This window comes from Schistosoma haematobium, chromosome 1, assembly GCF_000699445.3.
Source record: "Schistosoma haematobium chromosome 1, whole genome shotgun sequence".
Lineage (NCBI taxonomy): Eukaryota > Metazoa > Platyhelminthes > Trematoda > Strigeidida > Schistosomatidae > Schistosoma > Schistosoma haematobium.
The window spans coordinates 71,688,647-71,710,252 of NC_067196.1; the positions used below are offsets into that span (position 1 = coordinate 71,688,647).

The 21,606-nt window shown below is 35.5% G+C and overlaps 1 protein-coding gene across 1 annotated transcript in view; it reads right to left on the minus strand.

Moving 5' to 3' along the window:
• MS3_00002035 (uncharacterized protein) overlaps positions 1-15,675 on the minus strand; it is a 46,893-nt gene extending 31,218 nt beyond the window's left edge. The window contains exons 1-5 of the mRNA XM_051209589.1: positions 15,602-15,675; positions 11,323-11,569; positions 11,169-11,279; positions 6,805-6,945; positions 583-668 (exon numbers count right to left, since the gene is read on the minus strand). Of these exons, the coding sequence (XP_051075048.1) occupies positions 583-668; positions 6,805-6,945; positions 11,169-11,279; positions 11,323-11,512 (528 nt within the window). The 5' untranslated portion in view covers positions 11,513-11,569; positions 15,602-15,675. The remainder of the gene's footprint in view (positions 1-582; positions 669-6,804; positions 6,946-11,168; positions 11,280-11,322; positions 11,570-15,601) is intronic.
• Positions 15,676-21,606: the final 5,931 nt, after the last annotated feature.

The following is a 21,606-nucleotide window of genomic DNA, read 5'->3' on the forward strand; positions in this document are numbered from 1 at the left end:
TTTAATACCTTCGAAGCATTAATTAATTTAGCTGAGACAACCCATTAAACCATGTTCATGTTTGCTGGGGATAGAAATCCGCAGACATTGAGTAACTTATCATAACTCATTACTTAGAAAACGTACGTGAGTAGAGCATCTTGATCAAGACAGTCATATTATTAGTACGTATGAAGGATTCATAAAGTAGTCAGCAAACCAAGACAAATACATTAGTTTGTGAACTCAGTGGTTTTAAAGTGTAGCCGTAATAACTAAGTGACAACGAGATGATAAGGATAAGTTGGTAGAGGTTACATTTGGCACAAACAAAAGTCAATCGCAGTTACACAGATTTGTTAATTCTTTAATTTTATCAAAATGTGAAAAAATAATAACGTTTGTGTAATAAGCAATAACAAGCAAACATTTATCACCATCAATAACAAAACTAGTTTCAATCTTCTGAAAACATACTCGTAAGTAAACATTGTAAGGGATTCAAATTCGAAAATTTGATTTAAAAGTCTAGTACTAACCCAATTTCTTATGATAAGAGAGCATGAGATCAAGTATGATGCATTAAAATAGTCGAAAACTTACTTTTCTCAGCACCATAAAACGCATCAGGAAAAATACTCCGATAGATGCCAAACCGCTTAGAAGAGGTGAGAGAAACCATGATCCAACTAAATTCAAATGGATAAAACAACGTGACAACAATCAAATCAACGTTATCTATTTTAAGAAGTAATGATGCTTACAAGTCATGTTAGGTTGATGATAAACAAAATGTGATATAATCATTATCGAGTATACAATTCATGGGTGATAGTAGAAAGTCAACAATTAATTTCGTAGACTTAAGTTATTTGCTTATTATTAATATTGGTGTGTTATTTCATTTAGTCTATATTTTGAAACAAAATCTTGTATAATATTATCTATGTTATAAGATGCTTTCATAAACGCTGTACGAAAGGTATAATTTCTATTTGTAAAAGTCTCAGAGATTAAAATTCAATAGTTATAACAATTCACCTAACAGCATGATCTGGTTTACTACAAGGAAATAATCAAAATTATCTAAAATAGAATAAGTTGAACGTTATTTTACACTAAATTGTTCAGTCACATTTACAGTATTAACATGAATCATCCAGTGAAAAAAATATATCAGAACAGCCGTATATGATGTTGAATATATTATGTGGACGTCATTCTTATAGAGTGGTTATAAAAGGCATTATGCCATGGTCAGAATTACTTTCGACCTAATCTATCTTCGATAGTTTTGACTTTTTCCATGGAGAAGCTCAGATTGGACTGCCGAATCAAATTCTGAATGCACTTCATTTGAATTTCTGAAATTTTTACAGATATAATTTATAACCAATTTCTTCCGCGACCAATTTTGTGAAAATACTCGCCCAAATCTCGGCGAGACTTCAATTAGAGTAATAAGCATGTAAAAATGACAGACGACATTGTAAACCCTTGGGTTAATGAAATGAATACTGGTCACGAATGCATATCTGGATGTTGACAACAACTGAACACTGATGACCAACTTTAACACAGACGGGCGGAATTAAGTCTACATGTTGAACAACTGAAAAGTTTGCAAAAACTTGACAATTTCTAATTACAATTTATAAAGATACAGTCTTTAAATATTAATAAGAAATCTGGTAAAAGTATGGTGCGGGGACGAGCCACTCACAGTCAAGAGTGCAAATTTTAGGCTTTTGTGTGAAATTCAAAGATTACGTATAATCAACAGTACAAATACTTTCGTATGTCTTTCAAAACGTTTAAAATGATTATAGATAATTATCTTTTGCAACTGTATAGTGAAAATGATATTACTAAACGCATCAAATGATCAATCCTTTTTCTGTAGATTATATATAACTGGCAAATCAACACTATCCCTATAATCCTAACTCTAAACTTTTAATCCTGTAACAAACTTTAACCTGGTAACAGTACATTATATAGACGAACTAATCACATAGTGCCTTTTGTATTCTCGAGTGAAATTCATTCATCCATATGGCAACAGAGTATTCTTTCACTTCAGCTGACGCCATTTCGTGATGAAAACCCTAACTCTAACTTCGGACAATGTAGGGACTCCTAAGAATTTTTGGGGTCCTTTAAAGTATTCAAAAAGATGGATGGTCTATATTCATGAGGACGAGTTTATATGTAGTTGTTTCTTCGACTTACAAACAAAGTAACTTTCAAAAGACATTGATAGATTTATTTCATGAAATCTGTATACAATTCTTTTACATAACCTATCCATTTATAAAATCTACTTCCTGATCGTCTAGAAACTAGATGGAAATTCGTCGCAGTTGTCTTAAACTCATCCTTATACTGTACTGTTACCAGAAATACTAGCATTAATTCAAAGAAACGTTCACCATTTTCATAATTTACAATGGATATTACATTTTTATCCCCTTACTGCTCTAGAAAGCATTCATTTATGGTAATTGTTAAAAGTGTACATCAGAAAATTAAACGATTATTAAAACAATGCAATTGTAAGTTGAACTTGCACAGAAATATGTTGTGGCTAAAAATAAAATCAAATGATAAAAGAAATTTCGTGATCAGTAAGTAGATCGGTTTAACATAAGATGGTTAATGTTAGCATCCAATAATTACATTTTGAGTGTGTCTACATTGGTTACTGTCAACATGAGAATATTTCAACTTTTCCTAGTCTACCAATAAGAATTCTTAAAATCGTTTGAAACTGACTAGTAAACATATTAGTTCGGACAAAATTTTATTGGACACAAAACTCAGTTAATATTTTCGATTCGAGATTTCCTTAAAAACAGATTTCCAGTAGTTCTTTTTAAGAGAATTAAGTTTACGTTCCTTATTATCAATAAATTATGGCTCGCTCCTTGTTCATCACCAAACCGAATCATTTAAACACATGAATTAAAAATACCTTTGGTTTCAACAACAGTTAAGTATTGTAGTAATTTGTTATATTAGTTATACAATATAATAAATAATTTGTCGATAAGAGAAATATTTGATTTTGATACTTAATAATCTTGTTGTCCAAGAAATATAGGTTAAAGAGCTTGACTAAGTGATTAAAGTTTGGTGAAAGCCTAACGTATATTAACTTATTGACTTGTTTATTCAAATAATCATATCTTGACAGGTTATATCACCGGAGTTTTAGTCACAGATAAGCCAAAAACTTAATTTCATGCAGTCAAACAGTTAACTGGAGAATGAAGGAAATTTCACAGCTTATGTAATAATTTGTTTCATTACACGCCTACGTGACTTATTCAAACATTTGCACAGAATTTATTCTAATCTTTCCAGTTATTCTATGACACATACATTTATTCTCGTTAATTAGTCCAGTGCAAGCTTGAGCACGTTTTGTACATCTGTGTATAATAGTACGTATATGCATATCCCATTCCTGTATTTCTTACATGATTTATAAAACCTGTCACCTTACTATTCTCTGAGTCGGTGTACTACCGAACTTCAGTGATTTGTACACTCTGTAGACCTTTTATTTGTTTGTCTGTCATTCGACATCAGCATGTTTGAAGTATACGTACAAGTCGTGCTTGACTTTTATTATCTAAGTTGTATCAACATGATTTTTCGACAGAATGTATACGAAGTAAGTAGGATATACATTTCATTAGTCTGAAAATATGTCTTCTGTCTAGTTCACTTATTTATGGAGAACAATTCATTCTGACCAGTCATATCAATTAACATAAGTCTATACAGCATGAATGTATCTAAAGTCAAGTGAGGAAACTGAACAAATTTATCCCACTTTAAAAAAGATAACTAGTCCTTTACAAGGTATCATTACCAAGGTTTGATTTGATAATTTCGAATGAATTGAGCATTGGGTAGATTGTTATAAATAAATAATATATTTGTAATATCCTAATGAGTAGAAAATTAGATTTTCTGACGTTTCGTGACTTAGTGTAAGTCACTTCTTCAGAGAATAAATAACCAAATTAAAATTAATCCAAGTTTAATTTGGTTATTTATTCTCTGAAGAAGTGACTTACACTAAGTCACGAAACGTCGGAAAATCTAATTCTCTACTCATTAGGATATTACAAATATATTACTTATTTACAGCCCTTTACAAGTTTTTAAAAAACTATTTTGGGAAAACTTAACTAAGCTCTGTATGAAAATATTTGATTTATAGTTTATAAAAACGAATGAAAGGAATTACACAGAAAATAAGGTCCAAGTCACACGATTAAAGTCAATTCTATCCAATAACAACATTAGCTATCGTTACCATCCTATAATATGGCCATGATAGCATTCCATATTTATGTACAAACAAATAAAATGAACAGTTCTACATGTACAGTTGCATAAAATATATGTAAAAACAGGATTATTAACAGTCAAGTTATCAAATTATGTAGTATGAATATATTATACAAAAAGTTAATACTTATTCAATCCTTATAAGTATAAAGTGTCAATAAGTAGGACAGTAAATTAATTATAATCATTATTGGAAGCAGACATCAAAAGGATGAATTGCAACTGAAAATAACTGCAAAGGATTGCTCATGACAGTGTTGGCTGCAGAATGCTGGTGGACGACCTATGCTCCTCCACGATGGGTAACAGGCATAAGCATGTAAATATTATTATTATTATTATTATTACTCAATAATTTGGCATATTTAATTGAACTGTCATGCTATAGACACGAATGTAGGCAAAATATAATAAAATCCTGAAATTGACGAAATTGATTACAGTATTTTTAATGTGAAGTAAATCTCGAAAAGGTGTATTTTTCTTATTTAAACAGGGAAAGTCATGTAACTTTCAATAAAAAAGACCAATGTGAATGAAAAGTAAAGCCTGGAAATACAATGTAAGTTACAGTATTTAAATAGTATCATGTTTCTTCTCTAAATTACTTACAACACTATTATTATGATTATAAAACTGCTCAGTAGTTCAAGGAATAAAACTATTATTTGGTCTATGAGATTATTCATTATATTTAGTTTATCTTAGTCCACTATTATATAAATCACTACCGTCATAGAATATATAGATTTCCCATCCAACCAATGTGATCACTTAAATTACAGCAAGTACTATTCATAATTAGGTGGTGAAGACTCAGCATTATCAAACCATGAACAATAAATACATACTAACTAATTGTAGCATTTCATAGCGGAGCAAAAAGAGAAAAGTGTTGAAGTAAACACGAAGAATATAGGCAAACAGAAATATTATTTCTAAAATACCAAAGCGAAGGACAAATAAACAATGGAACAAATAGCAAACTGGTCAGAAACGATTAAATTCTCACTACTTGAAGAAAAATAAATACGAAATATATCTTTGCACCGATGACATCATACTCAAACGACTGTATCTAGTGTTCTCCTGTAAATATAAATCAGATGTAAGTTTTGCTTTGGATCTTAGATACCTCATTCTACTGCGAAATAGATCTATGTTAACTTCGTTTTCAAAAACTGAGACTACTATTATTTAATTTTGTTCTAAATATAGAAAAGCGAAACATTACTTCAAGCAACTCGGTGTATTATATTTTTGCGTTGTTTGTGGAACCATCATTGTGACAGAATTTGCATATGCATATAATTTTACATAAATAGTAGAAATCAGCTGAGTGAACACATACAATCATTGTTGAGTCAGATGATGAAATATACCGTCTAATCCTGATCACCTAACATGGGAAAACACATCAATAAAGTAAGTTTAATCCAGGAACAAACTGTTTGACTATATACATAGTGTGCAGTAGAAACTGTTCCAAAACGTATAACCATATATACAAAACACAATACGTATATAAAATCTAACACTTATCACCTTTGTTCTGTAGACAGGAAGTCCTGGGTTCGAATCCCGGTTCTGGGATCGTGGATACACACTACTTAGGAGTCGCACGCTAGAATGAAAAGGCAGTCTAGTGCTTCCAATTTTCGGATGGCTGTCTGATTTAAATCGGTTTGTGATTTCATTGAAACTCAACAATCTCCACAACCTCAGACTGACAAAAATGTTTGACGTATTATGATTCCCACGTAGTTAAAAAGCGATAATAAGGAAAAACAGACTATGTTTAGATTTTGTAATGTAACTTTTATAGCTTATTAATTATCAGAATGTCTTATGATTTAAAATCTCTCCTAGGTTTTATCAAATCATCCGTTTTCTGTTAGGCTTTTCTAAATCATGTGGATTATCCTACGCTCCAGCATAAGAATACAACAAAGTGAGATTTACGAAATATTCTGTAGTTTACTATTGAAAATCAAGGTGCATAAAGTACATTATATAGATAGCCATGTCTAGTTGTCTAGGCCTAAGCAGTTATTTATTTATCAAAAGGGAACTAGATTTTACCAATAGCAATAGCTATCGTAAGAAAAATAGTTTAATTCATAAAGATACTGTGAGGAGCATTAATGCTTAAGCATTTGACGCATAAAGGGACAAATTACTTACATTTCTAAACATTTCTAAATGGTAATAATAACTTTACTAACAAGTAGAATTCATGCTGTTCAAGTTTGAAATGGGACTCAAACTACAAAGTTATGAATTCGTATGAAATCATAATCATTCATATAGGGTTAAAATCTCTACTACACGAATAAATAACTACTGCAGTATCGAGTAAACAATATCACTACTAAATAATTTATTCTCATTAAATTATCAAAAGTGTATTCAGAAAAATAATTATCATGTTCATTATCTTTATATTAAAAAAACTCTTACCAATTTTGAGTAGTCCTTTCCATTGAATAGCATTGAGTCCAAAAACAACAAGACTAAAACCCATCGTTGCACCTACAATACTATGTGTGCCAGAGACTGGAAGACGGAAGAATGTAGCAACCAAAAGCCAAATACAAGAACCTATAGACAAATGAAACAAATATAACAGAAAATGGTAGAAAAAGGTTACTCGAAATAGTGAATACCTCCGTAAACTCTATCAGTATATGTATAATTCTATGAATACAGTTTACTGATGATAAAAGCTTATGATTATCAAATACATCCACTTAATGTCAATTATTTGATATTCGAGTTTAATTAACTGATATGCGCCCGTCAGAATAGAGATTAAGAAAACTGTCAGAAGTTATCTTTTAACCATTATACTAACTATGCTACATACCTGAAATAATCTCAAAATGTTAGAGTTAATCCCAAATTGAATAATACATAATAACAGTGTATACATTTAACTGCTTGTCATGAGTTCATTAGACCCAATATTACAGGCTTTGAGCAAACATAACATTTGCTAAACAAGTATACAAATATCTAATTGGTTCGTTTTTATTCAATAAAAATAAATAGCATTAAAAAATATGCCTATCACAAATGCAACCAATAATAAATTTTGATAAGTCACAAATTATTTTACAACAAAGATTATTTTAACAGGAAATTAGCAATCACCTTGAGAAAAGTAAATATTTGTTAAGAACATGGAGTATAAATGTGCCAACTTGACATTAAAACTATAATCACAAAAACTACGTTGGATTCTGCACACAGTTTCACTCAAACATAGGATAAAAACTAACAAATAACTTGACAATTATTTTATCAATATTGTAATAAGTACGTCATTGTTTTGGAATAATAAAATCTCCTTTTAAAACTGACTAAGTATTTAAGATTTTTAAAGTTGTCATCAAATGTTTTATTGTGCAAAAGACATTAAACAGTTTGGTAACAACTGTAATTTAACAGTTGATATTAGTCAATCACAACGTAGAACCTATACGCATGTACATCGGTTCAAGTTGCCATACCCGAATAGCACAGAAAGATGAAGTTGTTGTCAGGCCAGATCCTAAAATAGTAGAGGTAGTAGCAGTATCAGTGGTAATAGGCAATATTGGACATCGAAGATATGACTCGAAAAGAAAATATAAATTAGCAGAATAACGACAAAGAATGGATGCACCTGAGCCGTTCCAAACGATTTAGAGCCATGTCATTCAACGTCTCCAACCATTGATTACGATAATCATGTAACCGTCGACCAGGTAGTACTTATTAACACTAGTTAAATCCAGATGTCAGTGACTCCATGGATTGATGTCATGTTTTGGTTTGGCTGCCCCATAGCTTCCCTCCAGCCTACTCCTGCACCAGAAAACATCGACTGTCGAGGTAGGCGGTGGTTGGGCATACGCAACACATGTCCCAAACACCTCAGTTGATGTAGATTTATTAGATAATCAATCGGTTTCCTATCTTTGCCTAGTACTCTATTCCTAACCCAGACATTGAATATTCCGTGATCTCAAAATACACTTCTAGTGGCATTATATCTAACTCCAGTTAGATCGTTTCTGATTGTTATCGAGATATATACATGTTGCCAATCCTCGACTTAACTCGCGTTAGTGAATAACGGAATTAAAGTAAGACAAATACAAGAATGAGTTTTGAATAAGTATATTTTGTACAATCATTGATCGGAATAGACAATCAGAAAGACGGAGCGAAGGAAGAGAAGAGGAGAGAGTGAAACGAAACGAACCGGAGAAGATATGTCAATCAAATCAACTGAACCAAGAGTTACTCAATATTTCTAGTCAGACAAAAAACAGGTTACAGACATGTGATGAGTCGAATAACAAATGCACACACATACGCTTACATAAAAACGGTCAAGGTTGATAAGCGAATAATTAACAAAGTCAAAAATGTGACTCAAGGAGAATGAATGAATTGGCCTGTCCGAAAGCTAGAATAAGCTATATGGGCTTGACATAGTGCCAGCCACGTCAAAGCCCCCTGTAGAAAATAGCGAATTAACCTTAAAATGTCTGTTTTCGAAATTAACACAGAAGATGTGTGCAGTTAACGTAAACAATAACTAGCGAACAAAAATTGTACTGTATCTGATAGAGTAGTGTCGCGTAAGAAGTGAATGTATTGTCATACTTATGTAAAAAGTACATGAATATTGTAAAGATGGGGAAAAATGGAATGTTAGCATGCGATTATGAGCAAATTATCAAGCGTACAAAAAATCAACATACATTTATTTCGTGACTGTTTGAATGATTAAATGACACGTTCGTATGAGCGATTCAAAATATCGTGAAAACAGAGTGATAAATCGTTCATGGGTATGACAGAGAAATATACCGTGAGAATAAGTAGGTTGCAAGTTGTCTGATGTATGAGCAGGTAGTAAATATATCGGAAATATATGACATGTGATAGCCATATATCCGCAAAAATGAAAGATAATAACCAAGTCATTGATGCGATAATTGACCCAGAACAAAATAAAGATGAGATATCCTAGCAAAAAGCTTATCAGAATTAAAGGCATCCACAGACATAACAAATGATATCGAAATGAAAAATGTTTGGTATAGCATTAAAATGATCTCGCCTAAGTAAATGTGTGTAAAAATAGGGCGGAAATGGCACGAAAAAAAATTGAGCGGACTCACTCAAGACAGGAAAGTTTTACGTTATTGAATAATAGAAAACAGTCCAGTGAGTTTCAAATGTTATAACGTGAATGGAATGTTCATAAAATTATAATTTCTTCGGTGAGTGATATGATTGTGTATATGTCATAATCCAATGTCAGCACGAACAAAAATAATAATTCCACGTTAGGTGATGATATGACATTAATGTAATCATGAGAATATGATAATTATAGTCATAATGGGACGATCCATCAAAACGATAAGTGAGCAGAGTTGACACGAAGACAAAGTACATATAGGATAATGCGATCTGAGCATGTCCATGTCGCTGCTGTACCGGTGATGATGAATGCATCGGATTAGAGATTAAGTCGTTTGAGTTCCTCATCTACTAAGTCAGCCACTTTGTCCGTTTATCACACCCATAGAGTTCGAGATGTACACCGTCTGTCCAGATTTGCAGGATGCGTTTGGTCCGAAATCGAACTTACAACTTTATTAGTGTGATGATGATATCATCTATGAGGTTATCGAGTTCTTCCTGTCCCGTTTAGCTGGACAGCACACAAGCGACTGTTTATTCGAGTCCCGTCTAGGAAAGCCTGTTTTAAGTTGGAATTTAATGCTAGACCTACACCAGCGAGGTCACGGGAACTAGCAGTGGGGTCTCCAGTCACTTTTAGGGCAAATCGTCCCGATTCTTTATACTGACAAGGTGAGGTCAAATGAATGACTGTACTTGGACCCTGTATGAGCGTTTCGGAGACGCATTACACGTTGATAGCGCGAGACTCTAGGGTTTTAGCTAAAGGAGCATGTTGTGTCATCCGACACAAGGTTCGAATATTAAAAGCTCCAACATATAGTTTAGAGCATAGTTTCAAGAGACCAGAAATAACATTTCGTGAACTCAAATCATTAATGTTAGTGGCACGTGGTGATAAAGATAAGTTAGAAGGGTTATTCATTGGGATGAAAGAATTATTAGGAGATAAAGGAGTGGTTCCATCGTCAATAAGATGACCTCGGGTGCTGATAGTAGTATTAGAATGGTTGTCACTTCCCGGTTGCCCACACCGCAGAAAGATATTTCTTCTTGAGGGACCTGAAAAGGATGTTGAATTAGTGGTGGTCTTGGAGAACTAGGAGTGTGACCACAGAGCCCAAAGGACAACTGCTTAAGGCCAGTTGCGCACGGGCTTTATATGGGACGTTTTGATGAGTTTGCTTCGCACTTCAAAACGCCTTACCGCCGGATGCAGATGCTGGTTGTCCGAAGAAAACACTTTACTGCACCCACACTCCACTACAGTCAGCAGTACGATCTGGCCTGCGGGCCTTAAGTTGCTGCTTTTAGCATTACCGTCTTCCAACCGACCTCCCTGGTGTGGCAGCACCTAAAGAAACAAGTGCTTACCCCGACATAGTTCAGTAGAATCATCACGATAGGCAAGTCTGACCACCACATCGATAGCAGCTATGGTCGAGCGAACGTTGATATATATAAAGTAAAATAGCTCATTATCACTAGGAGAATTATTATCATATCAGTTTTATTTAATTCATGTATAACTGTTAGCACCAGAGATTAAATGTAGTTCATTACTTTTGAAATCCAGAAAAAAGTTATATAGTGAAAAAATACTATTTTCATAGACCTACCACCCAGAGCAGCAACCTGTCCGGCCATTAAGAGTACATGCCCGTTGTCGATGGTTTGAAAAAGTTCGACACTAACAATACCTTTCCGTATGGTATTGGAAACTTTAGCACCTGAAGAAGCACGCACGTATATATATAACCAAACTAAATTTACCTAAAAGAACAGAACCGCTTAATTCACAGATTGTAGCAAGAATACAAGCTTGTTTCAGTGTTAATACTTTGGCCCCAACACTAGTCCCGAATGAATTTGCCACATCATTTGCACCAATTCCAAAAGCAAGAATAAAAGCTATTATGAAACCAACGACGACCATCCATATTTGGTCTTCAGGGATCAACATGGTTCATAAGAACCAAAGACTGCAAGATAAGATCTTAATATCACACGCTCAAGTAAACTGGTGGGTTGAAAAATAGAAAACAGATATATTGTAGATGTTTGCTGATAAACAAAGAAAAACACCAAAGATATATGTATATCTGGTTATACGAACCAAGGTTATAACTTAGATGGATGTAGACCTTCCCTAAGTTTCTAGAGATAAGCTCAAAATGATAAAACAAGATGATCTATTAGATCACGTGAACACTTCTTTAATTTCAAGATTCGAGCTAGCGTATAACGTTATGAGATTTCATGCATTCATGTCAGACATTTTTTCGCCTAAATGTCCAGTTTTGTAATTTTCCCATACTGTTTCTATAAAGTATCGAAGCAAAAAGAGGAAAAATGTATTCCATAAACTTCATTGTTTGTTGAGCTGGCTTTATAAAATGTAGTCACAAATTTATTGAAAAAGTACACATTATTGAGTAGACGATCGACAGCGCCACAGTATTACTATATAGATCTACCCCGGAATTGGTGACACTGGTAGTAATCATGAGCATGTTTGATAACGTATCTCCACTTCAACCCAAGATTTCATCTCTTGAGTAATCGAGAGCTCTATAGACAGTATCTACAACAATCACCCACTAAGTTCTAAGTTCAACTCTTAAGATGTTAGTGGGTTAGCCATATGAGTAAACATACAGGTAAACAACACACTCTAGGATTCAGGTACATCCTGTTTAGTTTTATGATTACCACATCAATTTAGAAGAGGTTACGCGGGTGACATGTTAGTTATCCTGAAGAGAGATCACTTGCAAATATTCGTAGGTTGGTCGACGTTAACAACTACAGCAAATTTACAATTAAAGAAACAGAAGACAGGGTCTTGTTCTTTGATATTTTAGGCAACAGAGTAAACAGAGGGACGTAAAAAACAAGTATGGAAAAAACTAAGGTACACAAAGCAAGTATTAAAAGCTACAACAGCATACAAAACGAATTATGTTCAGACACTAATCACAGAAGTAAAAAAAACAACTCTGGCAACCAAGAAACAGATCGCCCTACGATGTGCGAAACTCATCTCAGAAATCATCACAAGGGCTCTAAAGCTCTTTGGAATAACCGTCGCCCACAAACCAATGCAACCACTCTATTTCATTCTATACAGACCAAAAGACAACAACAAAAGAAGAGAAATGAGACATCATTTACAAAATAAATTGCACCAACTACGGGACCTATCACACTGAACAAATTGAACGTCCTCCTCATCTATCCATAAATGAACACGGATCAGCAATAGAGAGATTATTTATTTATTTATTTATTTATTTATTTATTTATTTATTTATTTATTTATTTATTTATTTGGACACATGAATATTGGTACAAGAGAGCGCCAATATATATGCGCCACACAAAACAATGAAAATTCGAGAGGAATACAAAGAAAGAAAAAAAGCTAAGGAGCGCAACAAAAAAGAGAGAACGATAACGAAGAGATTGGTGTACGGTAATGTGCTAGTAATCAGGGAACGCAAAGGTACAATCGGAAGAAATCTTTCAGGTAAGGGAGACAGAACCACTTTTTATGAAGAAAGTAAAAGAAGGTTACAGCAGGATCGCCACTGGCTTCTATTCTGAGACATATCTGATAACGTCTCTAGCCACTGTGTAGCACCATCTCTCAGACCCCAACCAGGGAGTCGTGAAGGACCAACACAAGCCAGTCCTTTGCAGCTTTCTTTCATGCCACGACACCATGTCATGCACTGACCACCTCTCCGCTTCTTCCAACCAGTCCCAGAGTCGGCAAATAATGCACGACGTGGAATTCTCTGGGACGACATTCGGAGAACATGTCCAAGCCACCGAAGTCGGTGTTTCAAGATGGTGACACTAATTGAATTATCATCTCTGTGCCCGAACACACGATGCCGAACCTCTGCATTACTGACATGGTGTTGCCACTGATATCGACATATGTAGACAACCATGGACGTGAGTTTAACTAGAGAGAATTCGAAACTATCTGCAAGAGAAATCCCAAGACGGCCAGGGAACCTCCATGGGGAAAACACTTAAGTCCGTTGGGAATAAACAGGTGCATTGATGTCCACCCAATCTACGAACCTACATGAAATAGGCCAATTAATCATAGTGTTAGATTTCAACCAGCAAAGACAGTCGATACGAATACAACGACAAATGAAGGTAACAAAGTGTACGAAGGTACCAAGTAATAAACATGGCCATGGGAACAGATAGATGTAGTGTTTGTGGAACAACCAGAAATCTCACTTCTACGTGGAGTAGGGGTTTAAGACTTTGTCCAGAATAACAACTAAAAATCGACAGTCAAATCACCTAACTTACAAAACAAAACCACCAGAAATTAGTCCATATGGCAAACTTTACTGCTACAGAAGCATAACATAGCTCATTACATCAGAATATTTACAAACAAAATTGGTAGTAAACAGATAAAAGTTATTCAATGCACTAAAATTTTACTTCATTTGAGGGTTTAATTCACAAGCGCCACCAAGTTTCCGTCAAAGTCTTAAAACGAAGAAAAAAGATCTCACAGAAGCTGGTGTTACTTTAAACAACAGGGAAATCGTTGAAAAGCGTCTTGAATTCTAGTAAATCATTAATTAGACCTGAAAATCCAGTGTTAAACAGATTTCTAGTTGGATTTTATTCGTTCTCTTAGACTGCTGTTCCGATGTTTACTTTTATAAAACTTCCGGTGATGTCATTTTTACCACGTGGTTTTTATCTTTGTTTATTGAACTTACTGGACTGATATGAAGTTTGATAACAAGAATCAACACACAACCGTATCGAGTTCTACGCTGAGATTATTGACAAACTAGTTTCTCCTGCATTATATCACCTATATTGAGAAATGGGTGGAAATTCTAAACAATTTCAGCTTTCTTAATTTATTAATTCATTGGATATACTCCCGATGTTTGTGATATATAGCTGATGTAAATACGCCTATTTAGTTCTTGGTAATTAACGACCTCAAGAACAGTCAACGAAGCCAAACAAGATAGTTATTCAGTTAATTAAAGATAGTACAATGATAAAACTAACAGGTAGCGGCATAAGTGTATCAGCCATATCGGCATGTAATTACAGTAATTTTCATTTGACTTTTACAGTAACTGAGTACGGAACAAGACCAATCAAATTGGCGAGATGTAGACAAAACAATAAATACGAATCCCTGTGTTACTGAATCATTCTATCAATCCAACATTTACATGAGCTGGATTACATTAGTGTATCATCATCAAGCCCTTTTTGGAACCCATTGTCGATACATTTCCATCACATAGACCAACTCAGAATTTTTCGGTACAAATCTATGAGGAAACAAATGACATACCGTGATCTGACTGCATGTTATCTGTTATGTATTTAGATCGAAATTTTACGATCAATCACTGAAAGTTCTCAAGGTTATCGACAATATCTAACGTTATTAGTGTCGATTACGATACAGCATACAGCACACACACACGTAACAGAAGTGGTTTCTGAACAATTTATTCATCGCTTTATAACTCGAAATGCATGACGTTATTGAGCAATCTCAAGTTTATGATTTCGAGAGGTACACTGAAATTTCGTTTTAGATCAAGAATCATGAGTTTAGATAAAACCATAATTCACGGACAACTTTGGAGCAACCCTGGACCGATCGTAAGAGTGGTAACCTACGGATAAGGACTAAACAAGGGTTGCAAAGCAGTTAGAATTCTTATTTACGGTTGATGGTTAGGGTTAAAAATCACATTTAAGGTTTTCATCACGAACTGACATCATCTATAGTGCCAAAACTCTATTCAGCCAAATTTATCGATCCATTTCACGCCTAAATTTTTAACTTGCTATCTTATAGCTGATCGGTTCGTCCATAGATTATAGTCTTGCACAAGTTGAATTATCATGTGTTAGGCGACATAAGTTTCACAATGAGGTTATCGTTGTGGTATTGAATACAAAAAATTGGTTGCGATTTTAAAAATACTTCTTTATTAATCTGCAACAATTAAAAATAAAAAATAAACCTTACAAAAACGAAGCAAGCGAAAAATAACGTGGCAAACAATCAACGCGCCAAGAGTTGATAGTAAAACTAAAGCTTTGTGATCGGTAATAACAAGTTCAAGGGCAAACTGTTATACAAATTTTATACAAGTCTTTAGGTATGTTTACTTCCTGCAATCAGCAAATTCAATGTTTATTTTCAATTTTAGATGAAAATGTTATTTTTAGTAGTTACTTGTATTTGCGCAGTTTTCAGTAATAAAGGTAGTAGGTTAGTGAATCTATGTTAATCCTGTCATATTACCTTTCAGTGAGGTCCGAATTCTCCTTGAAAATATTTACTGATGGGGCTGATACCACTTGTTCGTGCACGGCGTTCCTGTCATTGACTAGTCGATGAGAGAACTGGACCCTACTTTAAGTTTATTAGATTGCGGTTTGTGAACCTTCTGGCTATGACCTCGGAGATTATTAGTACTATGAGAAGCAGAAAGATAAGGCATATTAACACCCAACTCATCATTAAAGGTACGAATTATCAGTATAAGGTCACCTCGCGTCCTACTGTATAGGTAAATAAGTCCCCAAAATAAATAGCTCTGTAGGTTTTCGACCACATTAGTTTTAACAGACGCACTTGGCTGAAAGCGCTCCGTCATGCATTCGCACCAAATCACAAGCGGAATCACCGTGCTCAAAATCCACTGCAATCGATAGCCAGTCTAGATCAGACAATTCTCGATAATATTAGTAACCTATCAAATATATCTTCGACTTTTGACTAGGTGGGCACGATTCACAGTAGAGGGTGTTACTGGTTAAAGTGTTATCAAACTCTAAATACCTGCGACATGTTCACTACGATATGACAAGGAGGAAAGGTTTCGAAGTTTTAAGCGCTCATCGTATGAAAGTTTGGAAATGCCCTTCGTTAATTTTGTTCTCACATGCTGAACATGCTCAAATTAGTTATTGTCCCTTATCAGACATGGGCTAGCTGCTTGGATACAATACTCTAAGTGTGATCTTACATAGATGGAATATAAATTTCGAAACATCTCGTTAAAGCATTTGAGTGCTCGCCGAAGTGACCATAACTCACGAAAACCTTCGACAGCAGCTGCGTTGCATCACGCAGTTGTTTCCGAGTCATGACTTATTATTGCTCGCAAATCTTTGTGTTATTGAACGCGTGGATGAGATGTACTATCAATAGTAATAATGATAATTATTACCGTGTCCGATGTTCATGAGAACACTTTTCCTAGAATTAACTTCTAAGCACCAACCTCGAACACATCTGACTAATCAGTCTAAGATCAAAATGATCAGCCCCATTTTTTTACTGTTCCCCAGATTTTGACATCATCTGCAAGCAATAATGTCGACAACTTAGGCAATAGCGGTAGTTCATTTACATAGCGAAGGAAAGGCAGGAGACCTAAGATAGTACCTTCGGGTGCACCACATTTGACCGGCTCGCATTCGTAAAGCGTTCCATTGTGACTCAATCTCTCTCGCTCTGCGATCACATTTGAAATGTCCTATCCATTCATGTACAACACCTGTTATTCCGAAGCTCGAGAGCTTCTGCATAAGACCCAAGTGTTAACCCTCGTCAAACGCTTTTATAAAGTCTATGGATATCATATCGACAGACAGATTGTTGTCTAGGGTTTCTGTACAATCCTCTCTCGCAATAAGTAAGTTAGTCAAGCATGAATGCTTGTTACGAAACCCATGTTGCTCAGGAGTTAACAGATTGTGTGAATCTATGTGACTTAGTAACTTAACCCGAATTATCTTTTCAAGAAGCTTAACGACTGTACTGTTTAGACTGATACGATCTGCCTCTGACCATCTTTAAAAATAGGACTGACTATAGAGTCTTTCCGATCTCTAGGGAGTTGAGCGATTGATAGAGCGCCGCGAGAGGTCTTGAAATAATGTCCTCAGATGACAGCAATCGTGGATGTAACCCGTCAGGTCCTCGTACCTTACAAGGTTTGAGGTTAGTTATCAACGGAAGAACAGTTTCCTCAGTCACATGTTCAGACTCTATGGTTGGGATCATGGTGCGATTGGGACAAGTATTTGTAACAATATGGGCGGAGTAGACTCCGCTAAAATATTTTGAGAAAAGTTCAGCCTTTGCACGATCTGATTCAGCTAGTAAATTTCAACTTTCATGTAACAGTATTGAGGTATTACCATCACTACATTTTGTTCTCCGTATAAAACAAAAATAATCGTTTTGGACAAGCATGGCTATCATACGCAAACTGTAGTTCATAATTAGTAAAGGATTCCGCTATGGTCTTTTTCATATAACCCGGATATTTTATACTCATACTTAAATGTTGCGTGTCCTATCAACAAGAATCAGTCCCAGAAGTGTTTTCTACGCATCAACAGCTCCCGGGCTCCCTTATTAACCCATGGAAGACAATGTGATAGCTTAATTGTTGACCATTGGATAAACGGCTATGTTACGGTCTCTAATATAACCTCAAACTCATTTCATTTGCCTTCAATCGATCGATCCGCATCGACCGACCAGTCAGCCGAGTTAGAACAGTTTCTGATGGCCGAAATATTAGCTCGCCAGATATTGAGACGGGGTGAAGAATATACAAATTGTATGCCATGTGTCCTAAACTTAAAGTAAAGTACAATGTGATCACTATTCACCAGTGAGGTATGGTACTGAATGTCGATGACATCCTCACAGTGGTGTGTAAGGACAAGGTCCAGCAATGACGGGTCACGTTCCAAGTCATTATGTGTTGGTTTTGCGATACAACATACAATTGCACACTGAATAATGGTTGATAGAAGGTCGTTATCGAAACCTCCCACCTGGAGCTGTAAGCCATGTAAAGTTGGTATATGGTGCGATGAAGTCTTCAAACACGAGACAACAATCTGCCTTACTCCATAAAACAGATGTGTCTTAAGATACAGTCGTCAGTTAGACAATACGTACTGCTGTATTTTCCTCTGATAGTCACTATAAGCATGGCAGATGAATTACCTACGTTTGTAAAACTGCTTGATCAAACCCTCACTTGCACTGATCTTGCACGTACGAACATATCTGTGCCCCACTCAGACATCATAGGCTCTCTCTATGTTTAGACCAAACTGGACTTCAAGTTCAGTTTGCCTTATTTTTCCTACTTTGCAGTTGTACTAGTTACTTTTTCCACCATTTCTTCACTTGGAGTGGACAGGTAACTCACTGAACCTGTTGATACTGTTCAACTAAACTCGGTCGCTAAGGGACACTCACTACCACCCTCAGAAAGTCAAGAGGACCGCACAATCGATTGCCTACTACCAGTGGTCTTGCATCTATGGAGCCTGTTACCCATCAACTGGTTAGGACAACACAAAATAACATCAGCACTAAGTTAATGTGAGTTTCTTCCTGTTTATTCTTTATTAACTTTTTACTTTTCTGTACACTAGGTTGACTATCAGTTAATATTATTTCGTCACTCGTTACCTTATCTACAACTCATATACTTCTATACTTTTCCGCCTGCTTTAATAAACAACTATCCTACATTATACCCTTCTTAATGCTTATACTCTGATTGGCAAACTATACTATAATATAGTCAACAGAAGCACTGCATCGATGCCTTATCCACAGTTTATAACTTGTAACTGCCTGACAAGCATGTAAAATGGTACTTTTAGAAATAGTGCTTTCCAACAGGATGTGAAACACAGAGGATTGTGTGAGGTATGACGTATATACAAAAATAAGCCTAAATGAGCTTAACATCACAAAAGGAGGGAGGGCGGAGTTACTGACCAGCAAGCATTGTTGGTGAGGGCGATAACTTCAATTCACCCGTGTTTGTGGGGGCAGAACACTTTGAAGGTATCAAGCACTTTATGATTGAGAATAAGTCAATCAATCTTTGATATAGATTGTTTTCCTACACTCACCACTCAGACTCACGTTTCCAATATTATGCTGGATTAGCTATTCTACTAAGACAACCTATAACATGCTAACTCGGACTTTTACACTAAGATTGTGTGGCTGGCATCGGATGGACAAAAAAAGAAAGAAAAAAATTAGACAACAAAAGATATAGTCATTATTATTCTTAACACTTCATCCTCTATACACACACCCTTCGAATAAACCGCTTTCCTTGTACCAGCCTTGACTTCCTTTCCTTCATGTGGGCTTACTCCAAATTGTTAAACGACACAACTCATTACTACATTCTCTAATATGGAGCCTCTCACTTTATGTCACTCCAACAAGAGATAATATGAATTTAATCCAATTTATTATACCTCTGTTTGTTCTACTACAGACTATTGTAGCGTTAGAGAAATCCCTAAAATAAATAGCTCTGTAAGTTTTCGACATTGGATGTTGACCACATTAGTTTTAATGGACTCATCTGACTGAAGGAGCTCGGTCGTGCATCCACACCAGCTCACGAGCGCGAACGCCGTGCCCAACAACCCCTGCAACCTCCAGACAGTTTAGGACAGACGATCCTCGGTGTACTGATAGCCTATCAAATATATCTTCGAACCTCCTCGCTCCTGTCTTTTGATTTCATTTGGTGGGTGCGCTTCATATTAAAAGGTGTTACTGGGTAAAGTGTCGTCAAAATCCGAATACCAGTGGCATTTTCAATGTTTAGCGACGTTTGACGTTCATATTCAAGTGCCTTGCTGCCCTTCTGTTTCTTTTTTCTTTCTTCAGAATCTTCCTCTGAGGGCAGAGCTATGGAACTTCTGACGTCCGGAAGAAACTTGACGTACGCGTCCCCTCAAAATCATAGCTTACAGCAAGGGCTCTACGAGTCTACTTTATAACAACTGTAAACTTAAAAAGTTGGGAAGCATGCCGTGAACCAACAAATTTTGTAATTTGTAGATCATGCCAGTAAAAATGGCGTTACACGCTCATGCAGAGATTTATCATCATCATTAATACTATCCCGTTTCTAGACTTAATTATACAACGTGCTACCTTACATCTACGACTAACATGCACCTCGATATGATTGGTTGTATACGAAAGTGATCCCTAAGGTATAACATTCTGCCTCCTCCCTCAAGAATTAAAATTCTATCACTTCTAATAAAGATGTAGCGTGCGATGGTGTGAGAACAGTCTACATCTACGGCGAGCCAAGTTTCTGTGACAACAATTATATCAGAACTTAATTCATCCACCCTAAAACTTAACTCAGACGTTTTTTTTTCCAAAGACTACTGACGTTCGTGTAGCACACATTTAAGGTGTTTCGGGAATCATTTATTCTACCCATACTGGTCTCGGAAGCATTGGCTGCCATGACCTGACCACACGAAAACTCCTAATCGTAAGATTCGTCCCTTTAGTGGCAAATGAATCTCCAAAGTCAGTAGTTACGTAGGTCATCGACATTTGATGCTGACCATATTATTCTAACGAACTCACCTATGTGAAGGCGCTCGGTCTCACATCCGCATCAGATCATGAGTGGGAATGCTGTGCTCCTATAAGCACCAGCCGGCTTAAATTCGATAGACTATCAAATATATCGTCGAACCTCTTCGCTTCTGACTTCTGGTTTGACTGGGTTGGCAAACTTCGATTAGAGATGTTACTGGTTATTGTGATGCTAAACTCTGAATACTTTTTGCATCTTTAAGCACAAATGAGTTCATTTGATTAAAAGCAGTTCCTCTGAACATCTGGTGGCCTGACGCAAAATATAAATCCGATAGCGTAACTTTATTACAATATGACGCAAAGATCTCATGTAATTTGGAACTGTGTAGGAGGCTGTTATAACACTTTTAAACTTAAGTCACAAGTAATAGTCAGTAAAGCATGAGATCAGAGTATTTAGACAGTTTATTTGAATAACAACAGTAGTATAGGAATCGATGATGTCCATTTTACATTTTGTACCGATGAACTTTAAGTGTCAAAATAAAAGAAGAAAATGGTTTTTATTTTAGTCGTTGCGAAGCTTTTGGATGTACACGTCACTATGAGTC